Here is a 14,756-nt window from a genome sequence, read left to right on the forward strand (position 1 = left end):
TGTGGAGTCACTGTGTGTTTCTTGTGAAAGTGAAGCTACATAGTTTGGTCTTCCAAAAGAGGACACAACTAGAAATCAGTGGTTAAGTTGTATTTATAACACTGTTCCAGAATAGTTCAACCCAAATATTCAGATGTGTGCAGCGCATTTTACGGAGGACGAGGACTGTTTCCTGTGAGAGTAGCCTACAAAGCCAGTGTCTGTTTCTATAAAGTGGGGCAATTCCAACTTTGCAAGGACAGTCTGGCACTTCTGACTCACAGTCTGTAAGTCTGTTTTCATATTTAAAGAATTTGCCAATGACGATTCAAATGCGAGTTTTAAGCAGTGTAGAGTAGTGTTTGTTGTTTGTCATTTCTCCAATCACAAATGCAGACATTGTTTTATGTTTATGCAGCACAATACGCAACATGTAAAAACACAGTTTAAGTCATTATAATCAGTAATTATGCCCCCACTGGATGCAACAATGCCTCGTTTGTAATGGGTTTTATTGGTTTTGTCTTGTCATGCCGGGAAACACGGCATCACAGTATGGTAAGGGGCGTAACATTTCCGTCACACGCTTGAGGAATTCGGCCAATCACAACGCACCTCACTTTTCAGACCGATGAGCTTTGTAAAAAACGACGTGTTTCAGAAAGGTGGGGCATAGAGGAGCAACAAATAATGTTTTTTGAACCTTAACCGCATAAGCACATTTCATTACACAAAAAAAATTTCTTTTTAGCAACGTCATATGACCCCTTTAAGAAATGAATAACTTTATTCAAGAAGGATGCATTTTCATTCCCAAAAGTGCCAGTAAATAAAAAATTATTTCCTTTTTTAACATCATATCAGCTTCTATGGTTACTGGTGAGAGCCAGGTTATAGTTATTCAAAAACAAAAACTAAATAAGATGTTTACGAAAAAAAAAACCATCATAAAAAAACACCAACTTAGAACTAAATTTGCATTTACCTGATTAAAAACCTTTTCAAACGTATTAACAAAATAAAACATGTTTCTCACAAGAGTAGAAGTATTACAGTCTAGAAAAATATGCTTTAAAAGCATTTTAATGTTACAAAAGATTTCTATTTTATATAAATGTTGTTCTTTCGAACTTTCTATTCATTAAAAAATCCTGTAAACAAATGCATCCCAGTACACGTATTTCCTCAAAAATATTAATCAGCATTTTTTAACTGCTGAAAAATAAGCTTTGTCATCAGTCGAATAAATGACAATTTAAAAAATATTAAAACAGAAAATATGTATTTTAAATTGTAATAATATTTCATAATACCCCTTTTTTAACTGTATTCTTGATCAAATAAAATCAGCATTGATAAGCATAAAAGACGTCTTTCAAAAAAAAAAAAAAAAAAAAATCTAGATGCCCAAAACTCCTGAACAGTAATGTATAGGAACACAGGAAAGAAAACTGCTTCTTTTCTCATTTCAAAATCATTTAATTGTAACTTGCCTCACATCTACAAAACCAGAGATTCAGTTGTTGACAATTTCCCCACCTCCATGTGATTAACACAATAATTACCTACCATTAAGTACTTTCACGACTTCAGATATACAGTTTGAGTTGTCAGTGTGAAGAGTGTGAATGTATAAATGCTTAAAAACATCAGTCAAACCAAAAAGACCTATTCTATTAAATACCTGTTCGTCTGTGCTGTTTATGGTTTAGGTTAACAGCAAACCACATTTTCTGGTTTGTTTTTCAAAAATGGCAGGTATAATTACAGTTCTCTTATAAATGTACTGTATTAATGTACAGAGCCACATATTAAAACTCTTCTGGGAAATATAAATGCATTATACAACATGCTTACCAGTAGTTTTCTTTGCATACTGAACTGGGATAGAAAACAGCATTTTAACATCAAAAGTGCACATCACTTGATGCTATAATGTTTTCCATTTAAACAAAGACTAATTCCAGAGTTAAAAAAGGGAGAGGTCAGTGCCTGAAGATGCTGATAAGGTTTCACAAAAACAAATCCCATTTGAAAATGCATCTAGATCCACCTTTGACACTATAATATGGACTTAAATGTGTTAAAGAAAGAGAAAATTATGTCCTATTTGTATAAGGAGCATCGCCATAGAAGTCCTAAAGGTGCCATTTGAACTATGTGTCCCAATCATGATGTGATATAATCTTCATATGCAAGATCACGAGAACTTACTTTAGCTGTGGTCTGACAAATGCATTCATTTTGGCCTTTCTCTTTCAGCACTGCAGTGACCAGTGTCCTCACAGTCTAGAATAAACAAGCCAAAAAAAATAAAACCTGTTCCTTACTGATCAGGCAGAAAATCTGGTTCTTCACATGCCTTGAGCAAACTAAACAAAAGAGTTAATCAAATTTACACATCCACAGGAATGGATTTCTTCAAGACTGACACGTTTTGTGGTATAGACAAGCTTTTCATTGAATTGCTGTGGTATCAGAACCTTGTTTAAACTTGTCTGTTTTTGAGTGCTTTACCTGGGCTTGAATGAAGGAGCTGGGAAACTCAAACCTGGTCTTCAAAGTTTCACTCATCTCCAGAAATCACAAATGATGCCCCATACTAAAAACAAACAGCATATGGAATTGGTAATTTAATCAACTTAAAAACAGATTCCCAGCCCTGTTTACTTGCAAAATGAGGCATATTTTTGAGAGAAACTGGAAATTCAATTGCAAAAAATAAAGTACTCAAAGTCAATCTTATCCTAGAGGATTTGATTGGATCTTGGAACAATTGTCTCAAGATGACAAAATGCAGAAAAATAGGTGTTGAAAAGGTAAGAGCTGTAGCCATTTAGGAAGCAAAACATTTCTTCAGAATGATCATTTTTGATAAATGGCATACAATAAAACCAGAAATGTGTGCTAGCAATGCAAAGAAACTACACTACACTGTAAAAAAAAAAAAAAAGACAATTTGAAAATAAAGAAAAATACCTGGGGGCTGTTTCATAAAACAATATAATAACAAATAAGCCAGGTTTATTTCAATTAGTCTGACTTATTGTAAATTGATTTGGTTCAAAATAAGTCAGACTAAGTGAAATAAGCCTGGCTTATTTGGTAAACTTGTTTTATGAAACAGGCCCCTGTAGTGGTTTTACAAGAAAATACTATTTCAGTTTTCTTACTTTCAAATTTAATGTGTTATTTATTTGTAGAGTAAAATTTACTAGCAATTTGTGGGTTAAAATTGTTTCTACCCCATTTTCTTTTCATTGAACTGTACGGAAATTTGGAGTCTGTAAGACTTTAAGTTATTGTTTTTGAAAGTAGCCTCTCATGCTCACAAAGGCTGCATTTATTTAATCAAAAATACAGAAAAAAACAGTAATATCTTGAAATATTATTACAATTTTGAATAACAACTTTCTATTTGGATGTATTTTAAAATCCATTAATTTCTCGGTAATAGGTAAAGCAGAATTTTAAGCAGCCATTATTTTCAGTGTCACATGATCTTTCAGAAATCATTCTAATATGCTGAATTGCTGCACAAGAAACATGTCTTACTAATAACAATATCAAAAACATGATGAAACTATTCATGAGACCTTTGATGAATAGAAAGTTCAGCGTTTATTTGAACATCTTTTCACTGTAACATCATAAATGCCACTTATGATCATCAATTTAATGCATTCATACTTAATAAAGGTATTCATTTCTTTCAAACATCTTGCTGACCCCAAACTTTTAAACGGTAGTGTAGTGTTAAAACAAAACAAACAAACAAAAAAACAAATGACATCTTACTGACATTAAGATTCAAAAGATTTGGAAAGAACAGGATTTCTTAATTGTGTGGCATGCAACCGCAAATGAAGTCATGGGAACTTTACTTCACATTTTTAGACTCAACCCTCATTTCCTGAAATGAAGAAACTGACATGCAAACTGACATCATCTGTTCAAAAACAGCTGTGCGTCCACCTCATGTTATCACTCAGATCACAGGTGTCATGGGATCAAACATGCCAAACAGGTGCAACGGGACAAAAACCACTTCAAACTGATGTAATCTAAGGTGAAATTAAATAAAGGCCCGAGACATATAGTCTGCTGCTGGCATCTAAACTCAGAAGACACAACCATCTGACAGATGGCACTGGCGACCACATCAATGGGATGCATTATTCACAAGCGACTTTTGCCAAAGCTTCAGTGTCTGTCCAGTTGCGGACCGCCGACTCTGCCATCTCATATGTTGTCTCATATGGACTCCCAGTGTAGGGTAATGGGATTACCAGCCGTTGATTTGACTGACACTGGCTGATGGCCACTGGAGATTCAGGTTTATACCACGGCAGACAATGCAAGCTCTAAAATGCTGCCCCACCCCTCCTGGGACCGATATCTGACAGGCAAGCACTGCGTGTGTGTGATGAAATACCTGCTGTGTTTCCATACACCATGACAGTTTTTCTACAGCAGCGCTACTGACAGCAAAGACTGGTTTGGGCAAACAGGTAAAATTTGAAATTCATTGACTTCATTGAAGAATACAAGCCTTAATGCTACACGTTCAAGTGCTCCTTTAATACAGTAAAAGTGGATTTCTATGTTGCTGCAGATTGTCATTCAGCAAAAGGGTGATATTTTGATATAACATGATAAAAAGACTACGATTTATTAGTTGAAACTTGAGATTTACTTGCATTCAGTAATGACAGGCAGTTGACAACGCATATAGAAAATGCTGTAAAATGTTATGAAATAATATTTTGTCACGTTAGACTCACATTTTCAGCTTTTAACGTCATTCTTGTAGGTAGAGGTTTGTGTAAACATCTTGACAAACTAGTTATTTGTTTTATCAGATCATTTTTACACACGCTTTTGTCAGCAAAGCATAGAATTGAACATTTTCCAGGGATTTCCAGCCTTTGGCTACTTGTCCACATGCACAAAGGCTTGGGCTCTTTACTGCTTGCTCTGCACTGCTTGTGTGTCCACAATAATGCATCATTGTTTAAGTGGTGCTGAGTTTGACTGCCTAGACTAAGTTAGCTGGTATAATAAGTCAGTTTTCTAATGAAACTATGGTACTAACACAGTGGACATGCGCCAGAGTAGGGTTGTGTGTCGAAGTGTTATTGTGTATTTTGTTTGTTGGAGTGTAATGTTGTAACCATAATATCATTTAATATCACCATCCGACACCTCAGTATTGTTTGTAAGCTTAGCTACCTGCCGGATGCTGTTCAATTCCTAATATTTCGATACACGTTCGTGTTTATACTGCTGTCATACAGAGAACCTGCTAACAAACAGCTGTCAGTATCACTATTCTGTTACAGTCACAGTGCGGGCATCCCATAAACATGCAGGCTGATGTGACACACATGCTATTATTTATTACCCAGAGAATTGCTACATTCCAGTGGCGTTCAGATGCACTTTGCTAACTTTTTCGCGAAACCCTCCAACCGGCAACATGCTTCTACGGCGCGCGTGGAGGACCAAACATACTGTAAAGGCGATATATTAATCTAAAGTCAACGTAATTATTTCTTGACATTGTAACTGCGTACATATATCGTGTAATTTATGTATTTAAAGTGCATTGTGGCAATCTCAGATTTAACGCGAAAAAACACTTTTCTTTCATAGATTGAGGTGTTTCTTTCTTTCTTCCTTCCTTTCTTTATGCAAATTTATCAAATGTTATAACATTTTATGACATTAAATGTGAATTATTGTAAACACACACACTAGGCCTATATATATATATATATATATATATATATATATATATATATATATATATATATATATATATATATATATATGTATGTATGTATGTATGTGTGTGTGTGTGTGTGTGGTGTGTGTGTGTGTGTGTGTGTGTGTGTGTGTGTGTGTGTGTGTGTTAAAACGTAACAATTTTTATTATATAAGAAAAATATTTGAACCAATTTAACAGTAAAACTACATGTATCTTATATATATATATATATATATACATATATACATATATATATATACAGAGCTGGGTAGATTACTTATTAATTGTAATCAGTTACTGATTACAGATTACATGACAAAATTTGTAGTCAGTAATATAATCTCTTAGATTACACATTTCTGGTAACGTAATCTGATTACTTTTGGATTACATTTAGATTACATTTGTGCTAACCCTTATTTGAGATCACATATATTGAATTAGCCTAATCTCGTACTATTTTGACAGATACAAAGAAAAAATATAGTCCAAAAAATATATTTAATTCACCAACAAGAGCCACAATAGCTTCTTTTTAAAGTGCAATGTATGGACAGTTAACACTTACAAAATACAAACACTAATGTACCTTGCTGTTAGTGTTTGCTAGTAACAATGAATAAAACAAAATCACATCTTATGATTTTAAAGCATATTTACTTATAATTAAGTAAATTTAGAAAACAGCTACATTACAAAAACCAATATTGAAAAACATGAAATTCACAACAATATAATTGCTAGGTCAAATATTTAATAATAAAAAAAAAAAACTCTAAAAGTGTATATGACTATATAAATGAAAAACATCATATATATATATATATATTAAAGACAATTTCTAAGTCCAATATTTCATCTCAAAACACCTGAAGTGCATAAGGTAGTAACAATTAAGAAAAATCAACATTATAAAAAAAAATATTAAAGAACACTGAAATTCCCAGCAATAACTTTGCTAGGTCAAAGATTTCAGTGGACAGCAAATTCATCCTTGGTAGGCAGAGCTTACACTGAACACTGACATTTTTCCTATTTTTTTTTTTTTTTTTTTTTTATGAAATGATGTCAGTACATCCAGTGATTAAAGGCGCGATTCTGACACCCCTCCCCCTCTCCGCCAGAAAAACTTGAAGAATCATGAACGTATATAAACGGCAGGTTTATTATGAAAAAAATATAAACGTTAAAAATAAGGAAATTTAGGAGAATCAATGATTTGTAAACAACTTATTACCATTGTGTAAATAATATGTAATCATGTAATCCATAAAAAAAGTAATTGTAGTCTGATTACGAGTATTTTAAAAAGTAGTTTACTCTTATTACAAGTACTTGAGTTTTGGAATCTGATTACGTAATCCAGATTACATGTAATCCGTTACTACCCAGCTCTGTGTATACGTATGTATATATATATATATACGAGTATTTTAAAAAGTAGATATATATATATATATATATATATTTATTTTTTTTTTTTTTTTTTTCCTGAACCTTAAAAATTACAGCTAATCAATTAACAGGTTTTCACTGTAGCATTTTAACTTTTCTGTTAAAATTACTACCTTTTTCAGTGTATCCAATATAAACCAACAGGCCATATTAAGTATATATTAGGCATAGTCTTTATATTCTATAAGCCTGTATTAGTGTTACTCACCAACATTTTATTTAAAAATGACGCTGATATTAATTACAGCTACATGAATTGTTAAACAGTAGAAAAGCATAACTATATCATACAAACATATATAGAAATATAGAAAATGTAGGGGTAATGTAAGATAACAAAATAAAAACCAACAGGAGACTAATCTAAGATGTTTAATACAGCGCAAGCTATAAATTACTGTGTTGTTGAGCACTGAAAAAGTGGTTTTACACGGGTTAATGTTGGCTTTTCACTCGCTCGCGCTGCCATTGGCTCGTCTCGTGCGCCGCACAGACTGCGACTGGACTGCACGCGCTGACATTCACGCGCATGCGTCTCACTTTACTCCTCAGCCTTTGAAAACTCAGAGAGCTCAATTAAAAGACCATGTCCGCCATCGGGCGTCTACAGTCCTCGGTGTCCTTATTTAAACCAAATTCTCCATGAAATAGCATTACCCCGTGGCCTCCACAATGGCCAGTTCGGTGAGTAGGGCTTTGCCTGCTATATCGGTGCAATGTTTTGGCTCTCCAGCGCCCGTGTTCGTCTGGTTTGGAAAGGCGATTAGACGCATATGAGGCTTTTCCAGCCATATTTCCATCGGAATACGCAAGTACAGTAGAACTAGTGGAGTCGTGCGTTTCCATTGCATTAGTGCATGTCTGCAAAAGTGATGCGCTTGAAAGATTTCAAACAAAAGAAGGGCACCCAATAACAAATATTCAGAAATCTGACAGAATGCGATATTTTTAGCATTTTTGTCTGGTATGTTGAGGCTAAATAACATACCAGAAACTTATGATTCGACCATTGACAATTATTTGCATTTGTGCGGCTATACAGTGGTTTCAAGACGCGCGCTCTCAGATTGTTTGTTTTTAATAATAAATAACCGGCGACATGATTATAAAGTGAACGTTTGGGTGTTTTAGGGTGCCGTTCAGGTGAAACTGGAACTCGGTCATCGCGCCCAGGTCCGAAAGAAACCCACCGTGGAAGGTTTTACGCACGACTGGATGGTGTTTGTCCGCGGACCGGAGCACAGCAACATTCAGCATTTTGTGGAGAAAGTCGTATTTCATCTACACGAAAGTTTCCCGAGACCAAAAAGAGGTATGGAGCTGTTTACTATTACATATCATTAAATTATCTTGAATAGTTAAGCTGGATATGTGTGATCCAGACTGACTGCACCTTGGCTACTTGATGCATGCAGATCTTGTCTACTGTAGCACTGCAGGGACAAAAAGTGGTTGTCATTTCTAAAAGAGACCAGTCATATATAAAGACGTTTATTAGCAATACATGTTTTGCATGCTTTTCTTATTTCCTTCGCTGTAAGTATTTGATTTCTCTTCATATGTTACCTTCGACAACGTGCGTTAATCAGTGCGCGACTCCTCAAAAGTTTCAAGAATAATGCTCTAGAATATTAACGCAATTAAATCCTTTGGTTTGGTTAACTCGTATATTGTGTTCTCATGAACATTTAAGGGTTTTCACAACACTTAAGGTATTTGCACCACGCTAGAATATCCTAGAAGTTCATCTTTAGTTCGTAAATGTACATTTTGATAAAGAGAAAAAGGGAATAGAACACTTTTTATCGGGTCTTAATAAACACGAGATACATATTTTGTTTGTGTTTTTGTTTATTGCGTCTCAAATTGTGATATAATATTCAAATTTTATGCCCTATAGTCCATTGTCACCCCACCCTCATTTAATTTGAAATAAAATTATATTCATAACTAATGCTTTAGTTAAAAAATGTAGCTTTATACACTGTCTCATATTGTGCTGTCTTTGTGAGTCCAGTAGAGGTGCATGCAACAACCCTCCCCATCTGGACACACATGATAATTTTGGATTTTCTAACATGTTGATGAAATCTGTGGCTGGTATTATGTCAAACACGAGAACCTGAATTGTACTGATTCAGAAGATACCAGTTCTGTCATTTACTATTTTACCAAACAGTTACCTCCAAAGTGTTTTCTGTCCTGTAAATTTACATTTTACACAATCACCACAGGAGGGAGGTGGTCGTGTATAATAATGATTTCAACCCCTGTAACATTTCCCTAGTTATTATAGTTCATAATACTATTATTAGACAAAGTCAACAACAGGACAGTGAGAGAGAGGGAATGAAAGCATCTGGTGGTCTGAAAGGAGGAATTTAGGAGTAGCGGCTGATGAAAGCCTTGGAAGGAATTAATTAAAATATTTGCTGGTTTCCTCCCCTCACCCAAAGTGTTTAAGCTGAGTTTGCTGTGATGTGATAAGCACTGGAGAAAGTCAGTCGTCATTACACGGTATTTAGATCGCAGGCAGGCATTTGCACTTTATTGAGAACAGTTGTTAAATCTTCAAATGTTTTCGTTAAGTATTTTGTTAGGTTCATGTTTACGTCAAGACAACAGTGACCTGTTTTCCTTTTTTTTTCTCATGCACGTCACAGAAATGTAAATTGCATTCATTCTTGCATGACAGAGCTGCGGCTAAATTGTTTTGATTCAACATTATATTTATGTGATACTTTCTAAGACTGTGTTTTATTACCGTGGTGGAAAATCAAACCACAGAGATTGGAAAATTGCATAGAAGGACTTAAGTTTGTTTTCCTTCTGTGGACAGCTCAAGATGCATGGCTTCAAATGTATGCTAATATTTTCCCCATTCCTTTGCGTTATAGCGCTCGTACTATGTGCGCTGCCGCAGGTTTGATTTATGCCACAGGGTTGTTGTGTTTACGTAAGATCTGAAGGGGTTGTGTGCTCTGAATTGGCTCTCCGGCTGTATGCGTGTGATGACAGTGTGGTGGAAATCTCCCCTGCTATATTTATTTTCTCAAAACCTTAAAACAGGCTATAAATCAAGAGCCGGACCTCATTTGGAAACTACTCTAAACTTGCTCCTGAAGGTCTTCGATGACAAGAAGTACACTAAATGTGGGTTTGCTTGAACTTCTAGCCCCTCTTCCCTTTTCTTTGACAAATGTCTTACAAGGGCTGCTGAAAAAAATCCAAAAGCAACAGGGGGATACTTAACCTCTAATAAATCCTGCCTTATGACACCAGCTTTTAGGAGATTCTACCAAACGCCCCCTTGGAAGTATACGATATGCACCCTAAAATGTTTTTGCGCTGTGACGAAGTAGTAGCCTAAGTACTTCCTGAGGTCTCCAGCTTTATTCATGGATCCTACAAAGTGTTTGCTTCGGGATGAACTCAACGAAGAGGGTTTAAATCACTCAAGTTAATGTAGATAGATTTACATACTTTATGATAATGACACTTGAAATAGGATTTCCTTTGAAATATGGACCTGAAATGTCTTTAGCGTTACATTTTAGTCCTAATTAGACCCAGAATAAGTCAAACAGTGATGAATAAACACTTTGAATATTTACATTTTCTTCAACGCCGTGAAAAATAGACTTCAGTAAACACCCCATGTGGCCTTCTCCGTACTCAGCAGATAATTCACAACAGGACTCTCTCTCTCTCGGTCTCTCCGTGGAGGGGATGGATACAGAAACCTGCTTTCTTAGACCTAGAATTTATGGTGCGCTTGTAAGGTAAACAGTCAGGCTTATTATTTGGGGTCCCGGGAGGCTACACCACCCCCTTCTCCCCCGCCTCTCCCTCCTCAGGGCTTTGATCAGTGTTAGCCGGTGTCGAGACGAGCCGAGGGGAAGTTAGAGGGAAACCTAGTGCACAGACAGGCTTGTGTTTGACAGTTTAATACCAACAGTCTCACCATACTGCCCCGAAAGGAACAGCTGCTCACACACTCATTGAGTTCTCCAAAACTCTTTACTCTAGAGGGTGTGTTCTGTGGCTGTAAGTCCCTTTTCTCTCTCCTTGTTTTGTGTTTGAAGCCTTAGGAGTATTCGATGTTACCCCTTTCACAGCTGTTGTAGATTACATGTTGCCTCCCTGTCTCTCACGGGGGTTATGTGCTTCCTTGAGCCTTTCTCATAGTTACTCAGAATGTCATTAGGAGAAAAAAATAAAAGTCTGCCCTGCTAGATGTTGCTGGACAGAAAGCTTTGCTTTAAAGAGTTAGTACACCAAGAAATAAATGATGTTGTCATTTATACACCCTTATGTCTTTCCAAACCAGTAAGACTTCTAATTCTGTAAAATGGACAATACAACACTGGACATTATTGACTTAAGGATATTTATGTTTCATCTTTGTGTGAAGAATGAAAGTCAGACCGGTTTGGAATGACACAATGATCACAGAATTTTCTTTTTTGTGTAAAATGTTGCTTTTTTAAAGATTTGTGATTGGTTCTTTCATGGACATGGCATGTGATGATTCCCAATTTTAGAAATCATGGCTACCTGGACATTTAAACAAAGGTGGAAAGTGTTTTTTTGGCTGGGATAAAGGGACCGAACAACCATGATTATCAGGCATGCTGTGTAGCCTTGGAAACCTGATATTTTGTGCTGGCGCAGGAATAGGGGGGCAACAAACCCAAATAAATGGAGTGGAACATGGACGTTCATTTCACCTGCACCCATCTATGCCAGTTATACGCTGAAAAATATCTGGCTTTTGGTTTGTGACAAGTCGCCACCTACTATTTTGCAGTGGAAAACATTGATGTTTCTAGTCTTTTAGCCAGGCACACAAACATCCAGAGTCAATTAGACATCCAATTCAGATATATACCAAAGGAAATGGCTGCCCACACTAGGTGATGGGGGTCCGCAGAAAGTGTGTGCTGTATTTTTGTATTAACTGAATTTATTTAGCCTTTTTATTGCTGAGGGTATGAAAGAGGGAATGATAAAATAAGATTGTATCATTACATCAGTGGACCATGCCAGTGTGTCTCTTTATTCGCTAGGCTTGACAGTACACTTGAGTCCAATTGCTGGAAGAGCTTAAAATAACACCATCCTTCTTGTGTTTTACTGCAGCAGCCCAATACAGCTTTATCTTTGCTTTCTGGTGTTATATAGTATTGAGTAAATAGTCCTTCAATCTTTGTGATGTAAACGCAGAGTTGGCTTTCTTACCCAGATGGGAGCAGAGACGAGACTAAAAAAATGTCTCTTTGAGGGGAAGAATCATTATTTTAAGGTTAGTAAAGGATGTGCCTCTGATAATTGAACTATCATAGGAACAAAAAAAGTAGATAGAGATTGCTTGTGGAAAAACTAACTGCTGTGATGCAAGAGTGGGCTGGAAAACCTGCTCAGTATTTGTCCTTTTCTATTGATAAGGTGATCTGAGTGGTTTTTACTGTGTTGCTAGGTTGTGGTAAGTGGTTGCTAGAGTGTTACCTACTGATAAGAGACAGCATAACAGAGGCACTCATAAATATATGAATGGGAGAAATGCAACACTCAATAGAGTTTAACACTGTCTGGCCACTTTTCAACAGCTTTGACATCGCTTTCATTTTTCCTATAGAGATTTTTAAAAAGTCTTTTGTTAAAGAGTTATAAGCCACTAATCAAACCAGCCAGTTATAAGGTGAATCACAACATTACAAACTTAGATTTGAAGTAAAACAGTGTTTGAAAAATGACAAAGGTACAAGACTGTGTACTGTGTAGTGTAGCTACACGCATCGCAACCAACCTAACCGAAAAAAAAAAACAATGGATAAATATAAAACTATTGATTTTAAGAGTTGATTTTATAGTGCTTCATGAGAGAGGCTGAGCTCTTTTGACTCTATTTGCTTGTTTAGTGATTTCTTTCCAAATTCATGGTGATGTAGTTTTTTTTTTTTTTTTTTTTTTTTACCAGAGATTTAATTATTTTTAAAATACAGATATAATGCAGACTGGCTGCTTGAACAACAGCATATAAAACCTAATAACTCACAGTAAGTCTTTCAAGGTTTTTAGGTTATCGTTAAAAAAAATAATTTATTCCTCATATGGAGAAAATGAATGGCATTTTCACTTCCGGAACCCAACTGTTGCAGTCTGTATTGAAATTCTTGTCGGCCTGTTTATTTACTCTAGAGCATGCATGCGCTTTGGCTGGACCTTCCTGAAATATTCAATAGAGTTATTATCAGAATTCATTCCTGATTTGAAATGTTATTGAAAGGAGACTTTCCCCATTTTGCCCATGTCAAAATAGCCTACTTCCCAAGGGATAGTTTACCCACAATTAAAATTCCATAATTTACACTCCCTCATGTTATTCCTAACCGTATCTCTAGCTTCTGAGGAAACACGAAACAAACACTAAAGACTGTACTGGTTGTTTATTTCCACGTAGTTACAAAGATTTAGGCTACATTTAGAGACTTCAGGCTTCAAAGAGGACTATCATAAAAATATCCTTCATGTGAGAAACGGCATTTGAAATTTTATTTATTATTCACTGAAAATCTTCATCTTCAGAAAGCTTTTACCAGGAGCAACCGAATCTGATTACTCTGATTTGTAAACGATTCAGTGGGACTGTTTTTGTCATCCAGATTAACGATTCAAAACTGATTCATTCCCAGATTGGACATCGTTAGTTCTCTCATGAGCGTGCCAAGATAAGAGAGCAGATGCTAACATTTTCAGTGAATAATGAGTCAAATGGACCACGTTTATAGTGCTTTGTGTCCATTTTGAAGCTTGAATGCTCTAGTGGCGGTTTATTGTAATTGCATGAAAAAAAGGTGTTTCACAGAAGATGGCTTTGGAATAACCCACCTTGAAGTTAAATAAATGATGACAAGTTTCTTTTTTGAGCAAGCTGTTACTTTAAATGACCAGGAAGGAAATGAAATCATTCTTTAGTTGCGTTCCACAAGTCATGGACAATATTTAGTGCTATTCCATCTCTTTAATGTTTTAGTTTCTGATGTGTGAATCATCAGTGCCACTCAGCTCTCCCTTCTTGTGGTCCCATAATGATCAGGTCAACACGTCTGCCTGTGGGCATCTTTTCCTGAGACTTCTCAAAGCCTTTTAAGTTTGTGCCCCGCTCATTGACTCGGCCTGAGCAGGAGTTAGGGTTGTGTTAGTCTCCTATCTTGCATATGCACAGAAAACCACTGAATTTAAGCCCTCCTCAGGCAAGGTACGGCTTAGATGTCAGTGGGGGCTGCCTTCCTTTCCGCCTCTATTCTTCTGTGCGCTTGCCAGACCTCTTTCCCCTCGACGGGAAGTGATCCATCCTTGGGAGGGAGATGAACTGACTCCCTGCAGAGTGGAATTGAGGAGCGTAGGAATTTTATACTGACAGAGAGTCTGATTTATGAAATTGTAGATGTGGGGGCGAAATTGGGGAAGTGCCTTTTCGTCTTTGAGAGACGGATTGCTACTGTCGCTAAAATCTATGTTTGACTTGTGAAATGTTTAATGCATTTGC

At 36.1% G+C, this 14,756-nt stretch overlaps 1 protein-coding gene and 1 pseudogene across 1 annotated transcript in view; one reads left to right on the plus strand and one right to left on the minus strand.

Annotated features, from left to right (window-relative positions):
- The window catches only part of LOC109073660, a 40,878-nt pseudogene extending 38,325 nt beyond the window's left edge, over positions 1–2,553 (minus strand).
- Positions 2,554–7,727: 5,174 nt separating this feature from the next.
- LOC109092602 (MLLT3 super elongation complex subunit) overlaps positions 7,728–14,756 on the plus strand; it is a 43,522-nt gene continuing 36,493 nt past the window's right edge. Inside the window, exons 1-2 of the mRNA XM_042727098.1 lie at positions 7,728–7,888; positions 8,336–8,516. Coding sequence (XP_042583032.1) covers positions 7,877–7,888; positions 8,336–8,516 — 193 coding nt within the window. The 5' untranslated portion in view covers positions 7,728–7,876. The remainder of the gene's footprint in view (positions 7,889–8,335; positions 8,517–14,756) is intronic.

The sequence above is a fragment of the Cyprinus carpio genome, chromosome B7 (assembly GCF_018340385.1).
Source record: "Cyprinus carpio isolate SPL01 chromosome B7, ASM1834038v1, whole genome shotgun sequence".
Lineage (NCBI taxonomy): Eukaryota > Metazoa > Chordata > Actinopteri > Cypriniformes > Cyprinidae > Cyprinus > Cyprinus carpio.